The sequence below is a fragment of the Megalops cyprinoides genome, chromosome 16 (assembly GCF_013368585.1).
Source record: "Megalops cyprinoides isolate fMegCyp1 chromosome 16, fMegCyp1.pri, whole genome shotgun sequence".
In the NCBI taxonomy this organism is placed as follows: Eukaryota; Metazoa; Chordata; class Actinopteri; order Elopiformes; family Megalopidae; genus Megalops; species Megalops cyprinoides.
Window position 1 is genome coordinate 10,050,243 of NC_050598.1, and position 24,975 is coordinate 10,075,217.

Here is a 24,975-nt window from a genome sequence, read left to right on the forward strand (position 1 = left end):
CTCTTTGTTTTTTTTTTCCTCTTTTACGTGTTTAATGGAAATGGCTATTGCGAAAAATCCATCAGGCCTTGAGGTGTCTGAATAAACAGCAGTTGTTCAAGTACCGAAGGGGGAAAAAAAGCATTTATCACATCAAAACTTTTTCGTCTCGTAGTTTTGTTACCGTTCTCCGAGCGCGTCGGTGGCGCTTTTCACGGGGCTCTTAAGACAGCGCCGGGGTAAATGATTCAGCGTCTGTCTTTCACCTGCCTGTCTTCAGCCACAGACGCAGCCTCTGTCAGACTCGCAAACATGATTCCACTCTCAGCTTTGACTGACAGCCATTTACGTCTCACTTCTGACAAGATAAAGGGTTTATCCCCATAATTGCGCTGCTAAATTTAAAGCAAATGTCCTCTCAAATCCCCAGATCACCGCGGCGTACCTGCTTTTTACTCTTTACTTTTTATAAATAAGGGCAATCTGCTATCGTGGGAATATGAAATGACTTCCATTAGCATGTTCACGTATTTAAATCTGCCGTGTTTTTCTAAGTTTGCTGATTTATTAAAGAGCGACATGCAATGCTTATTTTCATCATGAAAAATACTTTCTCTTCTAGAGTTACTCTTGAAAGCGTGTGGTAGTCTGATGTCGTCATTTGCGATTAAGACCCCCTTTTGTTAGTGAGTTGAGGAGAGCTGGCTCCCTGTACGCAGTGAACAGAAACAACCTCTTTAACTCCCCACGCCTTGCATTGATTTGCCAGGTACTGCTGTATTTATGGAGCTCTGTGGCCTATTAAATAAATCATCTGGATTTAATTGCTTCAGTTTATCGCTTGTCCTGAAAAAAAAAACATCTTTATATTGTTATATTGTTGAAGAGTGGCTGACATCAGCAGATCAAATGATCATAAATGGTCAAGAAAAGTAAACTATAAAAGTATAGAGAATTTTACTCAGTACGGCGACTGCTTGTTCATTTTTTTGTGCGTACATTTACCAATAACCACCTTTCATGGCAATGTTGCATCCTGGATGTATGACGAGACGTATGAATATACGATGAGAACAACCAATTCATCATTAGTTCCATGTTCTTCTCTTGTCAAATGTAGAATGTAATCTGATGGTATACAGTACAGTGTGTTTGTGCTGTAAACAGAAGTGTTAACGTTGTGATTTTAACCCGAATCTAATGTCCTTCAAATCGACCTGCTTCCCCACAGCACTGAATGAGCCCACCATCGACTATGGATTCCAGAGGTTGCAGAAGGTCATCCCGCGACACCCCGGCGACCCTGAGCGCTTACCAAAGGTTGGTCCCGTTCCCTGCGGCGTGTGCCTGTGTAAACTGACCACAGAGCCCTGGCCTGCTGCATCAGCGCCTGTAAGCCCAACACAACCCTCTACACCCGCCCTCCTCTGAGGAGCCCTGTTTGAGGGGTGAAAGTGGGGTACAGCCCTCAGGTGGGGTCTTCACTGAGCCCAACCTGAAGCTCTGGGCAGCCTTCTGTAGTTATTGGATCATTTTTTGTGTAATGAAGAATACTGCTGTCCTTCAGTATGTGCATGTGTGCGTGTGTGTGTGTGTGTGTGTGTGTGCCTGTTTGGGCATATGTGTGCATTTGTTTTAAATTTAATTTTAAATCTGGTTAAGCAACCAAGTGTATTTTTTCCTGTTCAGGTGCCAAAAGTACATTGATTGCAATGCATTAAAGCCATATTCAGAGATGGAGGGAGTATTGTAGCTCTTAAAAAGAAAAAAAAAAACAAACAAGGTATTGTTTCATTCTTTTGTTTGTCGTGGAGGGAAGACTCAGGCGTAATCGCTCCCTCTTAAAGGTGGCGAGAGACGGGAGTGGTGGGAACAATAACGCGGTTTGCACCCTCACCTAGGAAACACGCCGCTTTCCCCCACCAGGGGAAACGTGTGCGAAGGACAGAGCCACGTATTTATTCCTCTCCTCCTCGGCGGTTCGCGTCGAGCCGCGTTTGGAGAAAAACGCCGGTGTAAATTGATCCTTTGGGAGTAATAAACACACATTGCTTCATCTTGTTCTCCGTGTCCTATACCCCTGAGCCCTGACGGTACAACAGCACTTAATAGAGTAAAAAAAAAAGAGTAATTACAGCCATTGCCGTGCGGTATCCCCCGGCCTGCCAGGCCCTGACCCCCGCCACGAAGCAGCGCCCGGATTGGTGTTCATTCTGAACGAGGTGGGGGCATTATGCTGAGCGGGATGATTAGCTGACCTTTCGCAGGGCCGGCGCCGGAGAGCACATCTGTGATCAAAGCCGCCGTTATGAGCGGAACGATATTGTGACGTGCACACGCGTGTCAGGTTCGCTTGTCTCTGACACGTTGACTGCCAGTGCTGTGAGTTTGGGTCTATTTGTTGGTGTTAATGTTGCCTTTGGTGAACCCTATGGTATAATGTGGACAAAATGTTGAATCACCGCAGTCACCCTGATTGAATGCTGGGACTGACACAGGCTCACAGAGGCTGGGCAGTGCAGGGCTGGGGTGGACCGAGATGGAGCTAGATTACCGGTGGTGACGAACAGCGCGGTGCCGTCAAAAGCAGGAGCTCTGGTATGGTTCCCTGTTGCTCCTCATCTCCATCTGCCAGTGAGTTTCTGACCCGGATCTTCCCCCCCATCTAGAAGAAATGTTCAGAGGCTGAAGTCTCTTGCTGACTCTTGCTGAGGACATCTGAGATGAGTCAGGCTGACCAGGCTCTTCCAGGGCCCTACTGAGAAATCATGGGTCAAGCAGGAGCGGGGACACTGATACAGAGTGGGCATAATTAAGTTGTGATCAAGCGGATTTGCTTTGCAAAGATAGGACATGGAGCGGATGTGATGTGCGGAGAAAGGACACCATGACGGATGCATTCTGCAGACATAGCGCACTGTGAGAGGTTGGACTTTTTTATGCAGGATTGAAAACACTCTGATGGAGAGCATATGAGGGAGCCAAAGATCTCTCTAGGGTGATGGTGCCCAACTCATAACTACCCGTTCACCTCAGTGGGACCCTTCTCTGTAGCTGTGCATACAGGGAGTGTAAGCACTCGTTAAGGGAAGTGGTGACGAAGGGATGGACAGCACTGCCATACGAAGACAGCTCACAGAGTTACGCTGTGTAAACCAAGACTCTCAGCTCTACACCACATGCGGTTAAATACTGTTTTGGATTTTGTTTTACAAGTTTCTCGTCAGCAGAGATCAGCAGCTGGAGCAGGACTGGCACTGATATTTTAGAGAGCCAGGAAGTTAAAATTTACTGCAGCAGTGTTTTGAGGGGCTTTGGTTTCCCTTCTTCTCCCTCTCTCTCTCTCTCTCTCTCTCTCTCTCGCGCTCTCTGGCTATTCTGTGCCATATGGCTTCTTGGCTGCGCTGCGCGCTGTCTTCCATCTGGGATGTTGCCACGGTGACATGCAGCCCTGCCGCACATGGGCCAACTGCTCCGGCATGATGATGTCATCATGGCCGGCGATCACATCGTTGCCATGGCGACAACCCCTTACCCTCATCTGCCTCCCCGCTTTCCCCCCAACCCCCTCAACTCACCAAATCATATTGGAGGTCCACCACCTCATTTAGTGTCTGGGTGTCAAATGTTGCTGTGAACAATGGGTTGACAATACAGACACAGAGAGAGAGGGTGTGTGTTTCCTTCTTACTATGTATGCATTACATGGGCACGGCTAAAGGGCATTAAAGTCATTGTGTGGGGTTATCATATTCCAGGCTAGACAACACTGACTGGTAAAACATAATCAACACTGAACTGCTGAATGAAATTGTTACTAAAACAAATGTCCCGTGACATATCAGATTCACCATGACATTCATATCTCCTGTGTCCCGGTGTCTTCTGAGGAGGGGAAAATGGAAGAATATCACTTCATTAGCTCCCATTAGCCTCACACCCAAAGCTCACGTTCAAAAGATCACCATAGCGTGGGAAGGAACAAAAGCAGTTACGGCCGTTCCCCGCAAACAATGCCCCCGCCCCCTTTGCAAATCAAGCAATCCATCAAAATCAGCCTTTCCACAAGTCACAGCCGGCAAGCGGTTTGGTTTTACTCACTGACTGGATTGAAATGCTTGTTCATATTTCATATTTGAATTTATTTTTGGATGACAATGAAAAAAAATTGGCAGGAAAGTGACGCGCGTTGAAGTTTATCCATTTTCCGTAATCTCACTGAGCGTTGAGGTGGTGACAGGAAGACAGGAAGTGATGTCATGCCCGGGCCCTTCGCGGCAGCGGTGATGTCATGGCAGACGCAGAGCAGGCCTCGCTGGAAGGGATGAGTAATAGCTGCCGCTGGGCCTCACCCCCCGATCCCTCCGGTGTTTTGTTGCGGTCTCTGTGGTAACCGCTGCCGGCACTGTGGGGCAGCTGGCGCGGGGCGGACAGATCCCGAAAACCTCAGTCAGGGGGACCAAAGCCGTCAGCGGCGTTTGATCTTCCCCCCAATGCGCCGAGTGGACATTGCCCGCGTGCTTTTCAGAGCGCGGCGGGGGCGCCCAGGCGCCTGTCATGCCCGGATGACTCCGTTAGCGGAGGACTTTCCTAAAATCCACATCGCGGTTTTTCAGGCGCACCTGCTCGGTGGCCTCGTGTCACTGTGGACGACCTGTGCCGAGGCTGTCACAACAACCTTTTTGACGGTCCCATTTTCCGATTTGACTATTATAGAAATGTTGAGACATCCTCTGAGATGTGTCCTGGCCCTGATTGAAGTTAGTGCAGCTCGCAGTGATCGTGATGAATCTGGGAGGGTTAAGGAGGTCACGGCGGAGGTCGCCTGGCGTGCGTTTCCCGCTGTTCTCAGCGCGGCCACGGCGGATTGGAGTGTGTGGCGCCTCCCAGGAGAGCGCTCCAAACGGTGGCCAACGTTTCCAACCGACTCCGCGCACACAAAGAGACTGCAAATAGGCCAATATGTCCAACCACTCTCTGCGCATGCGTGTTTGGACAGCACAGCTCAGGAGCAAAACAAGAAGGAAAAATACCCAACTGATTTCCACTGTTCAACAGCTTGAGTGTCAGGTGTTGGGCAAGTCCCAGGGGTGATATATGTGCGTGTGTGTGTGTCTATGTGTGTGTATGTGTGTGCGTGTGCATGTGCCTGTCTGTCTGTCTGTCTCTGTGTCTGTTTGTGTGTAAGATCCTAAACCAGGCACTATTGCAAACAAGTAAAACAACCCACAGGATATGACAATACAGCAATACAGTAACAATACATCAGAACACAACACTTAAATTAGTGTCACAATCCTCCTGTTGAGGACGAATGTCCTAAAGGCCAGTGCTTATGCCTGACACACACTCACACCTCGCCGTACAGCTGCGTGTCTCTCGTCTGGTTTTACCATCACGTTAATGAGCAGACCCCCACTCTCGCTCCGCCGCGGCTCTCGAGGGGTTAAGTCCGCGGTGCGAGCTCGGCCTCTTGAGCTGTGCCCCTCCCGGCAGCGCGCCAGCAGGGCTCTGATCTGAGAGGGGAGCGGGAGCCAGGTGATCCATCATTGTGAAGTCAGCTGTCCAGACCCGCCTTCTCGCAGGTCAGCCGATCGAAGCCGCTGCCGCCCGGACTTTATTACTGCTCGCCCAACAGTAATTGAGTCACCACAAGGGGGGAAGAGGCAGGAGGAGGGGGGGAAAAAAAAGACGAATAAAGAGAGGAAGGAGAGAGGAACAAGAAGAAGAGACACAATTTCGCCGCAGCATTTAACTTCCCAGGACTCAGCGAAAGAGACGGGTTGCGTGGGAAGCAGGGCCTCCCCTCATTTCGGCGAGCTTTTTACCCAGCATCCCCCCCGCTTCCCTGTGCTAGCCTCGGCTCCTCACCCCTGCCACCCTCGCCGATATTAACAGTGTCTGCTCCCGGGCCCGGCCCGCTCCTTTCTGCACTATTGATTTTCCCCTTTATTGAGGTAATAACAGTTTGTTGACGGCGCTTCTCTTAACTGCTGGACTCAATCACAGGTGGGAGAGGGGGACGGGGAGCGGGACGGGCCGCTCTTCCCCCGGCTGTCTGGACACGACCGTGCCGCCTGGCCCAGAGCCTCAGCGCCCCGCAGGATTGAACCGTACTCTATCCAGCAACATCCATTCTTCACGTCCTCTCACTTAAATAACAACCGCTTTTCCGTTTGCGGCAAACTATACAGATCAGTTGCCCGGCCGCAGAAGTGCAGTCGGAGTTTTTGAAAATATGAAAGAAAAAAAACAAAAAGGCACAAAAGCGTATGTCGAGGCGTAAGGCTGACGGTTGATCGAATGGATAGAAATACAGGTGGATGATTCCTTCATTTAAGAAACACAGAATCTTTCTCTGAGAAGTTGAGTACCGTAAAAGCTGTTTGTTTTTGCCTGGGCAGTGTTCGAATATAGAACAACAAACAGGCAGGAGAGCCGTGAGCACATGCTCAGAGCGACAGACAGGACTGAACAGACCGCGGGGTCGACGGCCACGCAAGGGGATTATTTGAAAGCGGAACTCTTAATTGCTCAGTGAACATGCGCACGATGGTGAGAGAGTGGCTTAGCTCGGCGCTTTTGGCCGCCTTTCAGAGCGGACAATCTGCGCTCCTGTTTGTTCCCTCTTCTTCTTCACCCGTTTTTTTTTTTTGTTTTTTTTCCCTCTCCCTTCCATGCGTTGTTGTTGTTGACGTTTTGTTTGCCTCCCGCATTTTCCCTGTCAGTTCACATCCACCTGATCCGCTGCGCTTGTCCCCTCCTCCGAAGCGGGGGGGCAGGGGGGGCGGGATGCAGCCTGTGCTCCTGGGAAAAAACCGCACGGCCCTCTGGGAATGGGCTGCACCCTGCCTGGCTCATCGTAGCGTAACGTCCCTGTCTCGGTGCCACGGCAACGAACTGGGACAAACAGTCCTTATACATCAGTTGCCTACTGGAACAGGAGGCGCGGATGAGTGTTTAAAAATGCCACACAATATGTAAATACTAAAACTGATGCCATCCATTTTCCAGTCAGGCGGATGGCGCCCAGATTTAGTCCAGTAATGTGTTTTGGCAAGGACAGCGGAGCATCTTTGCATTGACCCCCGATCCTAGCGATGAAAGTTTTGAAAGTGAGCCATGGCGGCGGAGGATGAAGCAGGCTTTTTTGCAGTAAGACCCCAGCAGGACCGCCATGGAGACGTGGACAGGCCTTGTGCTATTGACTCTCTGAGAGCAACCTTTGAGTCACCGAGGTGATTTATGAATTATGCAGAGAGAGGACATTAGCGAAAGAGCACACTGAGTGACAGTCATGACGGCCCCTGCTTGATGGGGAAGGGGTGCAGGACTGGGAGATGGGGGGGGGGGGGTGTTAGGGGTGGATGGCCAGACTGAGAGGGGGGGGCAGTTTGTGTGAGGGTTCTCCTACCCTCTCAACCACCCCCTGCCACCGAGTGTAGCAACAAGATCCCCACAGAGCTGGACTGGATTTCACCCACACACACTCACTGTTGGAAGGGACCTGCCGAAACGCTATCCCTTGTCAGCGTTCCCGCTTTTTAATTAGAGAAATTTTGTGAAGTAATTAATCAGGGGAGTTAATTTTTTCAGGAGCCTAATTAAAAAGGGGAGGAAAAGTTAAAGACAGTGAGATCGATTCTCTTGTAAGGCCAAGGCCTTTCCTCCATAACTGCTGCCCCTGGCACGGTATCTCCCAAAGCCTGCTCTTAAACACACACATGCATTATATTAAATTACTGGCATTGAGCAGATGCTCTTATCCAGAGCGACTTAGGTCACAATTTTATCCATTTATACAGCTGGATATTTACAGAGGCAAGTCTAGATTAAGTACCCTGCCCAAGGGTACAACAGCAGTGCCCCAGCAGGGAATCAAACTGGAAAACTTTTGGTTATGATTCCTGCTTCTTACCACTATGCTACACTGCCACCTAACATGCATACACACAGACACACAGACACACACACACACACACACGTGTGTCTGTTACACACCCTGAGAGTCAAGCCCGTCATACAGCATCAGGGCTGGACTGCCTCTCCCAGCAAGATGTCATTGAGCCACTACTACTACATACATCCTCTACTGCCCCCTATGGGGCCCACCCCCTACCAATGTGCCTCTCCAAAGTGAAACAAATGTGCACTTCTGAGCTAGCGGTAGTTTTCCTCACAGAGGCCCTTTTTTATGAGAAGTGACTTCACTCCGGGAAAAGGTCAGATGACAGCCTCGGAACCCGACAGACACCATCGAACACGGTGATGTCATCGCCACGGCGACGTCCAACGGTGACGTCACTCCGCCGCTCACGCGTCGGCGGTACCCTCCCTCTGCGGAGGGAGGAGGTGACATCAGCGAGAGGCGGCGTGCCATCGCCGCGTTCCCCTTCCAGCCCACACAGCGTGAGCGGACGAACGAGCGCACCACATAAAAACCACCGAGGCCCCTTACCCGCGGCAGCGTTACTCAGACTGATTGCTTTTGGACGCGAGCGCCGCTGAATTAGTCACTTTATTGAGGGGAGATGAAAACATATAACTCATGCAATAATGGAGTGAGTGATGACAAAGAGGCCTTGTACAAAAACAAAGCGAAACGTTTTAAAAAACGGTCAGCTGAAAGCAGCTGGCGGGACTGTGTCAGAGGCCCCAGCTGTGGGAGTACAGCCCCACACCTCTTCTAAAGAAGTGATCATCGCTTACGTGTGAACACAGAGGCATCGTTATTACTTTGACATCTTATGATCTTACAATTAGAGTGGTCTGCTTGCGCAAAGCCAGCATGCATAGCCAGTAAACTATCTCAGCTTCTTTCTCTTCTTCTTTGTTATTTGGTTTGCCTTCTTCTTTCCTCTTGTGTGTTGAATTTCCATAATTATGTGGTATGTAGCCGCTAAATTTTCGTGGGCTTCTCTCTCCACGTACAAACACACAATAACCAAAAAGCAGAACATAATTCAGTGGCTCTCGCTGTGATAAACAGCCCACATTTGGAGGAAGTTGAGCTCATTGAGGAAGTATTATGATGTTACACACGGGCATGCTGTAGCCTCTTTAATCCACCCTCTCTCATTAATTGGAACAGATTGGAGTTATTTGTTAAGGACTGTGGTGAAAGTGCTGTGTAGTGTGTGCAGTGTGTAAGACTTATCACTGTGAGGAAAACAAGTGATCTACAAAACATGCATGCCCTTAATTCCTTCATTGCGTAATTGCAGTTACCTTAAATGACCTTATTTGTGTGAAGACAGGGTGTGTGCGTGCGTGCTTGCATGTGTGTGTGTGTTGGGAGTGTATCTATGTCAGCCAATCAATCAACCAAATTTTTATTTGAATATCTTTTACAATGGAAAACCAGAAAACCCAGGGCGAACTGAGAATGAAAATGGAAAATCATTCCGTAACCCTGGGAAAATGTAGTCGAGTGACTATTGGAAAACAGTAGAATGTTAGCAATGGAATGCCATGAAAAATCCATCAGATCATTTCATCACCTCCAATCAAGAGGCAGCTCAGTGCCTGAAGGAAGGGAGCACCCAGGGCAGGAACACCATGGGCTGACATGATGACTAAGGCGTCTTGTTCATTAAGGCAGGTAAACGATAATTAGCAGGGGCCGGGGTTGAAGGAGCAGGTGTTGCTAGGATGATATAAGTGTCAAAGAAAGACAAAGAGAGAGGGAGATAGAGTAGTGCTTAGAAAAGGATGACAATTTCAGTGCAATGTGTGTGACACTACATCCTCAGGCAAAATAAACTATGGCAGCACCCAAAAGGAGGTGAGCAGTAAGGTTACAGCTTAATACCATTTAGGCATTCCAAGACTGTCCTTCCCTTTTCAGCGCAGGAACCTGCAAAAATCACCAGTCCAGTCCAGTTAGAAATGAGTTAGCAGCAATGGCAGCTCCTTGCAACAGCAATGTTCTACGGCTGTGAACCACCCTCATCCTCAGATCGCAGTTTGACTGTAAGGCTTACAGTAAAGATCTGTTAAATGCTAAAGGTTTGTAGCTGAGGCTTAAAAACTGAGATTACGTCCGATTCCTGGACAAAATTTGGCAGGCTATTCCATAACAGAGGAGCTCTGTGTGAAAAGGAGCTCTACCACCAGATTTATTTAATTCCTATTTTTGGAACCACCAGAAAGCCAGGCTCTTGTGAATGAAGCAGTCTAGAGGGGTTGTAGGAGATTAATAAATCTTGCAACTAGGCAGGCACAAGCCCAGTTAAAGCCACATAAGATAGGGACAATAGGAACATTCTCCACTTTATGTGGGAGTCAGTGTGTGTGTGACCTCTGTAGTGTAATCGGGGGTATGTTTGGGTATGTCGAGTATATGTTAGTGTATGTTGGTGTTGGGGGGAACCGGAGGGGTAGTTTTGGGTGGAGGGGGGGGGGTCGCGCAGAGGAAATCCTATCCTGGCTAATGAAATCAGAGTCTGCCGTAGACGGAGCACAGGGGTCAGGGGCCAGCGCAGGAAGTATGACATCATCACTTTTGCCTTTCCCGTAAGACGGATGACTCTGACCCTGCTTGTATTACAGCTCTAATAGAACATTAGGAGATGATAAAATTGCAAATGAACAAGCGCGGGAATAAATTTGTCATGTGTTTTTTTTTTTTTTTTTTTTACAGGCCCCACTGCCTTGTAAATGTTCCCTCTCTCATTTCCCTTTGCATCCAGATGTTACTTAAGCTTTGCGATCTGTAGGCATCTCCTCCCCGTAACGAACGTATATCACATTACCGGCCATCATTGTTTACCCTGTAAAAGCCCAGCCGGAGGAGAGGAGACAACAGAGCACCAAACGAAACCGGCGGACAGAGAGCAGGGCCCACTGTCGGTCCAACGGTTAATTATTGAATTATGTGTCAGCTACACACGACGGAAAGGGTTGTTAGTTGCATGCAGTTTGTGGGCTTACATGAGTGTGTGTGTATTTGTGTGTGTGTGTGTGTGTGTGTGTGTGTGTGCGTGCGTGTGTGTGTGTGCGCGTTTGAATATATAGCCCACTTAAACTATTTAAAAACAGAATACATTGATTCGATGCAGGGATGCCTAACTGCTGAAATGCTTAAACACAGTAACGAATGAAAGCGGCTAAAGGACCCTGCTAATGGGCCTGAAAACATTCTTTAAGGGAAGGTAATGGGAAAGCAGCCATTTTAAAGATGCATGGGGATGCGGTGGTGGGCAACAGCGGCAGCGGCGGCGTCGGCGGCGGTGCTGAGTGTGGTGAGCTCAGCGACCTGCTAATGATGCCTCTGACCGATGGGCGAGCTCTCGGCCTGGGCTCTGGATCAGGTTTCTTTCCTGTTTACGGCTCTGGGCTCTGTGTTACTGTAACTGTTTCTGCGCGGAGGAAATGGGCTCCAGTTACAGACACCGGGCCGCAGGACAGAGCGCCTCTAATGTCATTTATTTGTTTATCTGGACAAACTTTCGGCCCCGACGTAATCAGATTTGTCCCTCTCGACAGATCCCCCCCATCGCATGGGAGGCGGAGAGAGGTGTAGCGCCGGCACAGGAATGATGGGAAGGATTGGCGGGGGCCGGGGGTGGGGGTGGGATGGGGGGGGTGATGGGGGGGTAGGGTTGGTAATAAGGATGGCGGAGCCGGCAGAGATTGCGGATCGTGCGCCAGCGTCCCTGTCAGACGGAGCGGAGGAGGTATGCCAGGGAGATCCAGCTGTGCCCTAATGTCTGAAATTTGAGTGTCCCCTCGTTCCGGCCGTGATTTTCCTCCAGACGGACGTCTCTTCCCCCGTCCGGGGGAAAAACGCGGGAGTGTGGAAAAAAGCACGGAGGCCGCGCATACATACTAAAGAACCATTTACTCTTTCCTCGGGTCCCCGCGTCTCTCAATCACGCACTCGGGGGCCCCGAAAGCGGGGGCCCCGCCGCCGCTCCCGCCTGCCCGCCCGCCCGTCCACCCGCCTCCCTCCTCCTCCCCCGGAAAGCTCCGGTAATGAGAGGTTAACATAGTGGCAGCGCTCCCATTATTGAGTGAATTTAGCACCTTGGACAGCGCACTAAAATCTTTATTGCTTTTCTGACCTCCTCGTCATGTTCTGTCTGTGTGTTCGGTGGGTCTCGGGGCTGATTGAAAGGCAATATGTTCGCTGCCGAGCGCGGCGCGCATGCTTGGGGGCTTGTTCGCAGCGAGGGTTACAACAAGGAGGTGAGAGCAATTTTCTGCTTGTCGCACTGCGAGCACATTTTCTGGCCTCAGTGCATTAACTTTTAAAAAGGCCTGCCCGGGCTCAGTGTATCTACTTAGAAAAAAAAGGGGGGGAGGGGAGAGAAGAAAGACAAATGAATGCACAGAAAAGGAACACAATAAATAAGTGTTGAATGTCAGTTGCTTTCATGTCTACATATAAATTGGCTTTTAGTTTTTTAAATATATATATCCATATTTCTGAGAGCCAGTTACCTAGGAGACCCTCAGCATAGACTTCACAGCATAGTCTACCAGCCTATTAAGTTCTCGTTTTCATCTTTAGTTTTGTTTTCTATCTTTAAATATTCTATTCTATTGTATCTAGATTGATATAATGGTTATAAAAAGGTTCTTGAATGCCATATGAGGTGAAATACATGTGAAATAAAATACAATATACATAAGAAGAGGGAGAAAAGGTGATTGCTACTGTAGTGTTTACATGCATACTGTATCCAGGTGTCCCAGAATCCAGTTTCTCTGTGTCTCTCTCTCTTCTCTTTGTAGTAGCAGGTAAATTCATGTGAATTGTATATGTATAATTTCCAAAAATAAAGGTACACTTTCTATACACTTTCTACTTTCTGTATTGGTGATCACACTGATCTGTTATTGCGCTCCCACAAAATACACCTACAAAATCCAGAGCAGGATGCTACAGAGTCTAAGCAAAGAGGATTTGCTTAGTATTCAACCTATACCGTCTTTTCATGGGAAATTATGTTAATGCCCAAACTAAAAGCTTGTCAAGCTTGTTTTTTTCTTTAAAAAAGTATTTATGAAAAGTTATGATGACAGCAAAATGATTGCAATTATAGTCTTATTTTCCCTTGGGAGCTGGGTGGAGACTGAAGATAATGGTGAAGTTCTCTTCAGACGCACGATTACATTCTAATGGTTTATGTTGTTGAGTGCGTTGGCTCTCAGCTTCCTGTATGAGGCAGAGTGTGATACTATGGGATACTGCTGACCCAGGGCTGCCTGTCTCACTTCTGCTGTGTAGCTCCCTCGCAGGCTAGTTTTACTGTATATAAAAAAAAAATCCACCATATCATCACTTTTCTTTTTAACTCTCCGAATGGTGTTGAGCTTGGCATTAGGAGCTGTACTTCACTGAGAGTTTGTTTGTTGTGTTATATTTTGAAATGTACAGTATAGCACACAAGGACTTCTTGAACTTCAAGGACTGTGTTGATTTTGTGATCCTTTCAGCAGCTATACAACCAGTATTCTGGTATAAAAACTGACCGATAAAGTTGAACAAACTGCTGCATCTCGGGTGCAGTCAGCTGTAATGCGAACAGCTAAATATCAGAGAAAAGCATCAAAGAAAAAGTCAATGTACAAAAAAAAACCTCAAAATTTCATGTCAGATGGACACGTGTTTTTTTGAAGCTTATTGTGTCTGTTGTATCGTATGTAGTGTTTTTGGTCAGACCAAAGTAAGCTCTGACTGAATTGACCTCCTTGTTAAAGTCTCTCCCTCCCTCTGCCTACAGGAAGTGATTCTGAAGAGGGCAGCCGACCTTGTGGAAGCTCTGTACGGAATGCCACACAACAACCAGGTGAGCTTCGTTCTTACCCATGAGCCTCCGGTGCGGCACACCCCCGCAGCACACAGGGCTTTAAGCTGAGAACAGGAGCCTCCTCCGGTAGAGATTCCCGCCATTGCAGGTTTGGATCGTTACTCAAAGCGGAGGCACATCCTCCCAGGCTGTGTGACGGCGGAGGGGGTGTGTAGCCGGTGAATTATTCAGGCCGGCGGATTAATCTCACTTCTCGTCACATTGTCTCGCGTCTGCGGTGGTTTTTTTTTTTTTAACATGCGCTGTCGTCCCGTGCGGGGCCCCCCTCCAGTTCTGTTTTTCCTGGGGAACACGCGCCCGTCGCTGCTATAATCGGAGTCGTCAGAGGAGCTCACAACAAAAGCTCAGCCCCCCGCTGTGTGTTTGGAGTGTATTCACACACAAGTTGAGCGGCTCTGACAGATAAACATGGCACTCCAGTGTGCCGCGTGCTCAAAGCAGGGGGAAAAAACAAACATTTGATGAACTTACTAATTATAGATCGCCAATAGTTGACAGCATTATAAAGTCTTCACTGAATAAATGTATAATTAATATTAATATTTACTATAGACATCATTAAGCTATCTGTTTACTGAGAAGCAAAACGTCACAGCTGCACTATTCTGTGTAAAGCTCAACACATTCATATCATATTTTAAAGAAATCACCCCAGACTATCTGAAGACTCTGTGGAATCTACACACCTCAAAGATTGATCCTTCACAGATGTCTAATCCCCCCTCACTGTTCACTCTGTCCACTCTCTGTAAACTCCCGTGATTGTAAAAAGTCACGGCTACTGTGTGCCTCGTCGCGATAGCTCCTCTTGTAGCGCTCCTGACTCTTGCTCCCTTTCACTGAGCCTGTCGTGACCCGTGTCGTGACAGGAGATCATCCTGAAACGGGCGGCGGATATCGCGGAGGCGCTCTACAACGTCCCGCGGAACCACAACCAGCTGCCCGGCCTGGCCAACAGCTCCGTCCACGCCGGCATGATGGGGGTCAACTCCTTCCCCGGCCAGCTCGCCGTCAACGTGTCTGAGTCCACGCAGGCTGCCAATCAAGGTGAGGAACCGCACATTCACTCTCCAGACCCACCGCTGTCTCCTCGTATTTCCTATTCTCATTCAGACAGTCCGTTTCACTTGAAATGCTTCTTTAGGATATACAGTAATGATTACATAATTGTCAAATAGCCATGATGGTGTTATCAACATTCTTCACACTCATGTGTTTTCACCTCAGTCCAGCCCATTCAGCCTTCTTCGATAATTACGTTACAGGAACATAAACAAGGCATTTTCCATATTGTTTATATTGATCGGTAAAGCTGGTGTGGAGAATGACTTCCAATTAAGGAAGAAGAGTGAGGGAGAGGGAAAGATGGAGGGAAAGGCAGAGAGAGGGAGCAAGTGAGGAGAGAACCCCTCGCCCGGTGTCCTCTGAACCTCGGCGCTACCTGACGAGCGTGTTGCACCGGGAGGATCTGGCCTCCTTTATGATGAATGATTTATATTAAGTCAGCCGTAATGATCGCCGGGAAGGGGCTGAATAGCAAGTGGAGCGCAGAGGAACCGTAGCCCTTTGTTGCCACCGGCAGGAGCTCCTGAAGCGAAATCTCCCCGCTGCATTTCCCCGGTGTCAGCGTTTAAAGCCGTGATGTATATTTATATACTCCACATTACCCCCCTCTCCTCCCTGCCTCTCCCGCCTGGCCGGGCACATTCGACAGGCAAGATCTGAGCAGAGGCCCGGCTCCTTAATTGACCACAAGCCTTTTCTTACAGGGAGCTGCGCCATTTAAGAGCTCTGGAATTTGCTAAACTAGTTTTTGCGACTCCTCGTCGTGGAGCAGCGTACGGGGGGACACTGCCAGCGCGCTAACTCCGCCGGCTTGACAGATACAGAGATTTGTTGGACACGCCACTCCTTTCATCTTCTAGTGTAGCAACATAGGCCTCTTTCCTGTCTTTGTTCAGGAGATTTTTTTTTTGTTGTTTCCCCGTAGCTCTCTCTCTCTCTCACACACACTCTCTCTCTCTGTTCCTCCCTCTATACCGCTTACTTCTTCATTTTTCCAAGGTAATCGCGTGGCGAACGTATCTCACAGGACGGCCTGAACAAAGGAAGGGAAGGCATTAAAGATGGGCAGTATTCAGAGGCGGCAGTGAACCCTCGTGACACTGTCGCCTGTCGTATTGGTGGCCTTGGTGACTCTTCAAAGCGAGCCCAGGACATGGCGATTGTGTTCACATATGCAGGGGGGAAGGGTGGGGTGTAGGGGGGGGAGAGGCAGGAGGAGGAGGCGGGGGGGGTCGGGTTAGCGCTCAGAGAGGGGGGGATTATTGTCTCTTACAGCAGGGCGGCCTCTGAGAGCGGCTCTGCGAATCTGGCTCTCAGCGAGCGTCCTGCCGCTGCATCGAAAGCAGCCGTTACTGTTACCGCTCGGCGGGGCGTCCCGGTTACAGACGACGCCGTCCGAGAGTGTGTCCCGGGCCTGATTCCTCTCATTCTCCGTCCTCCCGCTCCCGCCGCCGCCGTCGCCACCCCCCCCCCGGGCGCAAAGCCCACTGGGTAACTAGCCCGAGAGTTAAAAGCGCCGAGCCACGCCGGCGGAGCGAACGTCCTTTCCTCAGAGCACGAAGGGGGTGTGCGCGCATGGATGAGACAGGTTGTTAGGTGTCCAAGTTAAAAGCTTTCCATCTTCCCACAAACAGAGACTCTATATAACGTTCAGATTTAAACTGGAAAAAACACTGTTAGACTACATTGCAGGTCAAACCTTGTATTGTGTTTTATTTCCAGAACGAGAGGCACAATAGCAGTTTTTGGCCGTATAAGTCGACCAATAAAACTTCAGCGCATGAATAATTCACAAGGATCTCTCCCCGCAGCCGCTCAATAGTCTTCCCCTGCTTAGTAACACATTATCATATATATTTGTATTTGTTCAAGTTAGACAGTTTTGGCCCTCGGAGTAACCTCGGAGACAGGGTCACAGAGGAGGGCTCTGCTAAAACTGGAGTAGCGGAATATTGATGTCGCACATGGTCACGGTCGATCTGAATTCATGGTCAGGCCTGACCTTTCGCGGTTTACCTTTCCCGTTACCCCACCGCTGTAGAGTCCCAGTCATGGCACAGTGACAGTACAACCCCACTCAGGTCTCAGCCAGCAAGGGACAGGGTCTGTAAACACTACCAGACAGCTGCTGATGGAAATTATATATACTTTCATATATAATATTGGATATTACATATTACATATGTACCATGGAAATGTTGTATTTCCACAAACTCACTGACCTTTCATCTCTCTCCCGCCCTTCTTCTCATCACCTGTTCTCCATCCTCTCCTCGCTGTTCCTTCTTCACCCCCACCCCTCATCCTCCATTCTTCCTTTCACCCCTCTCCATCCATCCTCCCATCTGTCCCACACTCTTCCCCCTGTACTCTCCTACCTGTCCACTCCCTACTCTCTCCTTCCTTTCATCTATCTATCCCACTACTCTGCTCCCTGTGTCCTCCTCTCCTTCTCCTATCCTCACCTCCTCTTTTCTCCTCCTTCTCCTCTTCCTCTTCCCTTCCTCTTCCTTAGGCTTCAGTCGGAACACGAGCAGCGTGTCCCCACACGGCTACGTCCCCAGCTCCACGCCCCAGCAGACTAACTACAGCTCGGTCACCACCAGCATGAACGGCTACGGCAACACCGGCATGTCCACCCTGGGCGGCTCGCCCAACTTCCTCAACGGGTCAGCGGCCAACTCGCCCTACGCCAGTGAGTACGCCCGCCTCGCCTTCAGCACCCGTCGCCACTTAGCTCGGGCTGTTCCTACAAAACAATCAGACTTTATTCCAGACAAAACACTGTGCTAATAAACATCTCCTATTGCACATGGAGAATGGGGGGGAGTTGGGGTTTGGGGTGGGGGGGGGGGGTGCATTTTTCTTTGAACCATGATGAGAGAAGTGTTTCTGTTGTTTTTTGTTATTTGTGTGTTTTTATTCTCGTGCGTTTCATGTCCTTTATTTATTTGTGTAACACACAGCCCCGCTCGTGACAGTCAGTGCTCGAGATCTGACGCCATCCCCACTGGGGTTTCCGAAACACTCGCAGCTCTTGAAACCGTCTTAAACAGCTCTTAAACCCCCCCCCACCCCTCACAGTCCTTATAGTCTCTTTAATCTGACATTTATTCCTCGTTGTTGTTTTTTCCCCGGCTGGCGCTTAATTGTTGGCCTTTTCCAATTACACGAACGCGGAGAGAGTGGCGCTGCAGATCCGCACACACCCATGTGTTTGTTTGGTTTAATTACCACGCGGAGACGGGGCGCGAGCGACACTTTTCAAGTCCTCGGATTGCGGGACTCGCGAGGACATCCTGGCAAGGAATCTAAAAAGCACCGCCCGCGGTCTCAGGCAAACAATTTGCACTTCACAGCAGTCAGACAGATTGCACACGCTGCCACTTCAATATTGACACTCATCAGGATGGAAAATAAGATGGGGGGGGGGGGGGGGTGGGGGTGGGATTGAATAACAGGGTCCGCCATGACGCGCCTGTCTCTTTAAGAGGGAAGCGGGGGGGGGGGGGAAAAAAGAAAGGTGCTCCCATCCCTGTAAAGCTTGTCCATAACGCCTGACCACTCGTGTAACACCAATCTTCTATCACAGCTTCTAAATTAAAGACTCTTAATTAAATCAATAAACTAATTGCGGGAGTAGCAATTCAATTTCAGCACTTTGATTCCGTGATGTTAACAAGTATTTTTAGAGGCTCGCCTGACTCGGCGCAGACACTTCCAATCAATGCGGGGGCCAGCTTTGTAGTTCCAATTTTCATTAATTGATTAGTTAGGCCTTCATAAGTGGATTATGACATTATTACACCTCTTTCCCCCCTTCCCTGGAAAGCGCTATAAAATTTAAACGTGGGCTAATAACAACAATAAAGAGAGAGCAGGGCATCAGAGGGCAGATGAAATATGATGCCAACGACTGTAAAATCGCTCAGAGAGAAAATGCTCTTTGCGTATTAAGAGACAAAGGAGAGTCCGGCGAGTGTGGGTTTGAAGCAGATCTCGGAGCCCGCGTGTTGCACAGTGTTTCGCTAATAACAAACACCACAGATGGGCAGTGGGTGTGTACGTGGCGGAACGTCGAGGCAATTAACATCGGAGGCACAGGCCCCAGTTCTGTTTGGATGGGAATTAAAGCGAGAAATGCGCAGGGCCAGAGACCAAAGGCAACTCCTGCCACGCCATGTTGACATTTTTAAGCGTTCTGTGCTAACATCAGAGCTTTTGAGTAAACGTGTTACCATATTGGCTTCTGCGCAGTGTTGTATGGCAGGTCAGTTATTTCCTCTGTAGTTGCTGACTGTTGTTTTTTCGTCTTCTCTTGTTATGTTGCAATGTGAGAGATGCAATGAAATGCTGTGCGTTCTCTGCTGTGAATTCCAGTAAAACGGCTCCCCTCCTCCCGCGCTCACCCCTCTCCCGCTAACCCCAGTCCCGGCTAGCGACCCAGCCCCCTCCAGTTACCCGCTGTGCCCTGTCGCTCTGTCCCCGCAGTCGTGCCCTCCAGTCCCACCATGGCGTCCTCCACCAGCCTGCCCTCCAACTGCAGCAGCTCCTCCGGCATCTTCTCCTTCTCGCCCGCCAACATGGTGTCCGCCGTCAAGCAGAAGAGTGCCTTCGCCCCCGTGGTCCGGCCCCAGACCTCGCCGCCGCCCACCTGCACCAGCGCCAACGGCAACGGCCTGCAAGGTGAGCGGGGCGGGGGCGGGGGGCGTAGGCGGGCCGGGGGGGGGGGACCCTCGCGATGTGCCGCAGTCATGAAGGGCCTTTTTGGGGGGCCCGGTTATCACATGCTCAGAGACCCCCTGATTAGCCACAGACCACAGAAGGACCACAGTCATGGCCTTTGAGCACTTTCTGTCACAGTCATATCCTGTTTGTGTCATGTGATGAATTTGGACTGAAACAGACAAATAGAAAGATCTGGCAAGAGGGGGTACCTTGGCAACCACATGTCACACAGAGACAGGCGGCATCCTGAAGACGCCTAACTAACCCAACCTCGTGACGTGCTGATCTAACCCCTTTTGTGCTTTAACCCTATAACCTGCCTTTTATGCTCCGCCTGTAAATAACACCACTGTTGTCTCTCTCTCTCTCCTCTCCTCCTCTCCCCCTGACCCCCCTCCCTCCCTCCCTGCGCTCTGCCCCTCAGATCAGTCTTTTGTGGACTCTAGCAAGTACTCCACTGCCGGCTCGCTGCAGGGCCTGGCCTTCTCCTGAAGTATGTCACTCCTCAGTCCATCCCTCTCTTCGCCCCTCCGTTCCATCCTCCCCTCCCCTCGGCGAGGGCGCTTGAGAGAGCATGCCATGTGTGTCTCAGTTCCCATTTCACTTCCTGCGCCTCACATCCTGTCGCCTTTCATCTGTGTCTGTGCTGGCTCTTCTGCTTCCTGTTTGTGTTTTTAACCGATTCTTTTATTTTGCTCGCTCCTATCTTCAAACTTGGCTCCCGGCTAACCGTTTCGCAGTCAGTCGCACACTGCGCAACGGACAACGCTTCGCTTTATCTCGGTGAGGAGAAATGTCGGTACCAGGGAACAGGATGTCCCGTCTACCGTAGTAACTCGCGGCTCATTGCGACGGTACCTGACTCCAGGAGCGCCGCCGCGATGCTCACAGCACTCACCTGCACACTCAGCAGCTAGCGTGCGCACAAGAGGCGGTTTATTACTTTGATGAGCGGCCATCATTTCCGCATGGCGCCCACCGCTGGCTCTCGCGCTCAGTAACGGGAGGGAGCCTGTGTGAGCCCTCACCGCCACCGCCCCCAGCTCACAGCGACATTACCGCACAAACGGAGAGAGAGCGCTGGAATTCTCCCCTCTCCGCTGTCCTCCCTCGGGCAGCTGCATCATCCAAAATCCCTGTCTGGGTCCTTGGGAGAGCACATGGCACCTCTGATGCCCTCTACCTGTCTCTATTCAGCTCACAGAGAATGAGCCAGCAGCACAGTCACTAGGCATGCTGTGGTGGGACTGAGGTCTCATTTCCAGTACTAAGGGAAAAGTAGACGTACATGATCTTGTGCAACGCGCAAAATTGGCAACACAGTTACGGACCCTTAAAGCACCAATGCCAACAAGCATTATTACCCAAGAGGCTCCTCTCTGCAGAGTCAGAGGTAACAGTCTCCCTTACTCCATTGAAAAAGCTTAACCAAGATACACACACACACGCATGCACACACACACACACACAGGGTGACCTGCTGACTCTCTCACCTTTCTTTTTTAATTCCAGCACTGTGCTCACACTTTGAAAATAACTGGGGGATTAGAGAACGGGAAGGGGGAGAGAAATCAATAGGAAACCAATAAGTTTTATGAAAAATTCCCCTGCAGCAATGGCCACTATACCAGAGAGGGAGGTGGAGGGGTGGGGGGGGTTGGGGGGGGGGTGCAGGGGCGGGGGTGGTGATTCACTCCAAATCTCCTCAAAGTGCTCACGTGGGAATCCCTCTCCTGGAAATGAGGGAAGGGGTGGCTACGTTCTCTCCTGTCCCTATTTCCTTTTTTTTAGTGGCAGCTTTGTCATTTATTTGTTTCTTGGTGACTGCTGGTGCTTTGCGAGGGGCTGGGACATGCGTGAGCATGCAGAGCACTGGACACTGGACTAAGCATCGCTGCCCTTTCCTCTGTTTTTCCACAAATAGTTTCAAGGCAGGAACGCTTCCCTGCAGATTCAAGAAGCCCTTTAAAAAAGGAATAAATAAATAAACGGCTCGTCCGTAGGCGTGTGGGAACTTCGAGGGGAAGTGGCATCTGACCCTCTCCTCTGCATCTCTGTCCGCAGTACTGGACACTCTCTGCCTACTGACAGAGAGGATCAGAGGCACGGTCTTACAAAAGACACCCCAAAGCACTGCATTCTGGGAGTCAAGGGACAGTGAGGCAGGGGTTTATAAAGCCCAGAACACAACAGATAAACTCATACATTTATGACCTGGCCGGGTAATACAACATCACTGGTGCCTTGAATCTCCACCAGGATGACCGGCTGGTTTTGTTTTCATAGGCAAATTTGATGCTGAGTTATTTTTTTTTTTTCCATGCCTGTCCTTGTGCAGAGAACAAACTTCCCGATTTCATTACAGACAGGAAGGATCTCCTGCAGCCTCAGAACCAGCAGCTCCATTAGGCCAAATCAATTGTTGGTGTAATGGGGTCCTGTTGTTGTTTACCAGTCTTTCGCTGCATAGTGCAGAGCTCTCTATGAGTCTTGGAATGTCCACCCAGCACACTGGATTTTTCAGATGTATGTTGAGTGCCCCCCCACCCCACCCCACCCCAAAAAAAATGCACACAACATGACCCTACCTTTTGAGCAAACATGAAATTTACACAGTACGTGTAACCTAAAATAAAGTTTTAGCTTACACAGACAATCGATACTCTACACAAGTCCCCAGAGCTCTGGATTGGCAATGCCACTTTGGGTGGATCCAAAAACACATAGCACTGAAACATAATAACAGCATTCACTCTCTGATTTATTCTTTTGCAGAGACATTTTATTATTTGCTGGAAAGGCCACAATTTGTTTTACATATTTATTGCAGATCTCTTTTTATAGTTAGGTTTGTTTGTCATGAGCTCTCCTGTTGTATTCTGTCGCACTTGAAGAGGCAGAAAGGGCAGAAGGCTTTTAGCCTGGCGGGTTCATTTAGTGTGAATTTAGCAGCATAAAAACACTGTACTGAAAATAATTTCTTATTGGTCAGGCAATAACATTATCAATTACGTATGTCCACACTTTCATCTCTGATTGGCGCAGAAGCCTCATATGACCCATCTATGCCAAATATACAGCTATACAGTGTGAGAAAATGAGCAAGACTATAATCAGCCTAGCTTTGTTCAGTTGTGGCCTCTCCAAAGACATGTTCATGTTGAATGTTGTCAGGAATTAAAGACACAGTCACATATATATGCAGAATGTAGTGAGAGAGGAGGGGCTTTTTTTGGTTATGTTATGTAGTTTTGTGTTTCTGCTCCCCTCACTGCCTCAGCACTCCTCTGCAGCGAGCGGGGCCGAGACTGGCGCCTGCAGGAAAAAACGGCCCACGTCTCGCTTTTTGTTTGTCAGCAGATGGAAACTTATGTCAAGCCAAAACCTGCAGTAATAAGCATTTTTCCCCTCTGAGAGATATACATTAAATAAAGGCTCCTCTCCGGCACCCCCCGATCTGTCAGCCCACACCAAGAAAGAATCAAGAGCGCGCGTGTGTTTCGCAGAACACCTGAGACCGTGAGGGGTCCGCCGCTTAGGTCCCGCATCTGTGTGAAATGCAAAAGGGTACGAATCCGGAGAAGAAAAAAAATATCTCTTAAGCCAGTGTAAGCCAAGTCTGCCCAGCTATTTGAGTTTTACTGATGCACTCACAGACACAGCTTGATAAACTGAATCTTTTTCTCTTTTTTTTTCTGTCTGAATGTCGCCACCGCATGGTCCTTTGTTATTCCGTTTGGTTCTCTCTCTCCTCTGTGTTCACGGAGTGCCCCTCTCATCGGGGGGGGGGGGTTTGGTTCTGTTTCCCATGAGTTCACTTCAGTGCTCAGCTGTTAGAGGGTTCAGGGATTGCACAATGCATAGCTTACGATCCTGGACCAAAAAAAAAAAAAAAACGAAATGCATTACATTAAACGATTTACAAGCTATTGAAAAGGCGGTAATCAAGTGCTTCAAGGGCTGCAAAGCGTGCCAAATTGGCAGTGCTGTAGAAAAGATGCTTTGATTTGTTGCTTATGTGTTTCTTTGAATCCAGTCGGCAGTTTCTCCCCCAGATGCAGGAACAGATTGTGTTTTGTGACTGTTGGAAGACAAATGACGCTAAATGGTCACATGACTGACGCTCTACCCCTCTCTCCGTTCCCACCCGACAGCGATTCCTGGAATGATCGTTCCGCCGATGTAGAGGATTTTGTGAATGAAGACAAGGACGCGGTCGACTCCTGATTTGGACTGAACACAACTCTGGATGACAAACGGAACCTTTTACTCAGGCCTTTTTAAAAAGGAATCGTGTTTGGAAAAGAGAAAAAAAAAGAACAAAAAAAAAAACACGAACAATTTGCATCTTTGCTTTTTAAATTTATAAACCTTGTAGTCACCTGTGAGAAAGGCAGGCCAGGGTCACAAACGACCCTGAGGGAGAGAATATTTATTTCGGGTAAAGATCTGCTTTTTTCTTGTATGGGTTTTTGATTTTAGCAAAACAAATGAATGCCTTTTTACAAACTGTAATATACACAAGGGACACTATATGAGAATTGTGTTGTTTTGTTTTTTTTTTCCATTTTAATTCATCTTTATTAAAGCAGTGAGTGTGAAAATGTAAATTGGAAGATGGCTTAGTGGTGGTAGGGGAGAATATTGTAATATTATTACAATAGGTTTGTAATCAAATTCCAGAGGAAGTCATGAAGGCAAAGGTCAGTCAGTTGTCACAAGCCTCACAACCAGGCAACTGATAGGGCCTTCTAGTAAATTAATTACATTTTATTGAAATGGTTCTGTAAAAAAAAAAAATCTGAGCTAGACAATAAGAGCTTTTTTTAAAAGAGCCGATTCCTAAAGGTGGTGATAACACACATGGATCTCATTTGGTGACTCGAGCATCACGCTTAATGCCAACATGTCAGCCACTAGTCCTCTCATGTATTTGTCAGCACTTTGTGGTCATCAACTGAAACACATATCCTGGTGCCAGAAGCAGATCTTCGCTCGCCTTTAGACCAGAAGAGATCGGTGATGCGTTCGCCGCAAGCAGCCAGATATTGCTCGAGTGAAGCATAGTCAAGCACCGGTTGTCCGATTGTGTGAAACGCAAACACACGGCTTCGGTGCCAGTACACTGGGCCTTCAGCCTGTCGGAAGCGACCACCAGGCAGCACTGGTCGCAAACAGGAATTCTGCCAGCTTTGGCTCGTTGTGTGCATCAAAGCCCTTAAAGCGGAGATGAAGTCTCGGCGAACTCGAGAGCGAGGCAGGAGAGCTTAACAAATAGGTTGTAGCGTAAATAAATAGAGACCTTTATTTTTAAAAAAGAAAAGCCTTTGCTGCTACTCAGTGCAGGAATATCAGTAAAGAAAGAAACATGCAATCAAAGGGTTGT

General features: G+C 49.0%; 1 protein-coding gene across 4 annotated transcripts in view; it reads left to right on the forward strand.

The window, feature by feature from the left end:
• Window positions 1-23,899, forward strand: part of ebf1a (EBF transcription factor 1a) — a 152,716-nt gene extending 128,817 nt beyond the window's left edge. For 2 of the 4 annotated variants that reach the window (XM_036547929.1, XM_036547930.1), the window contains exons 11-17: window positions 1,211-1,299; window positions 13,710-13,775; window positions 14,666-14,843; window positions 17,377-17,556; window positions 19,353-19,547; window positions 20,014-20,082; window positions 23,744-23,899. In XM_036547929.1, the coding sequence (XP_036403822.1) occupies window positions 1,211-1,299; window positions 13,710-13,775; window positions 14,666-14,843; window positions 17,377-17,556; window positions 19,353-19,547; window positions 20,014-20,081 (776 nt within the window). In that variant the 3' untranslated portion in view covers window position 20,082; window positions 23,744-23,899. The remainder of the gene's footprint in view (window positions 1-1,210; window positions 1,300-13,709; window positions 13,776-14,665; window positions 14,844-17,376; window positions 17,557-19,352; window positions 19,548-20,013; window positions 20,083-23,743) is intronic. The other 2 variants (XM_036547931.1, XM_036547932.1) reach the window with 1 other exon arrangement.
• The last annotated feature ends 1,076 nt before the right edge of the window (window positions 23,900-24,975 follow it).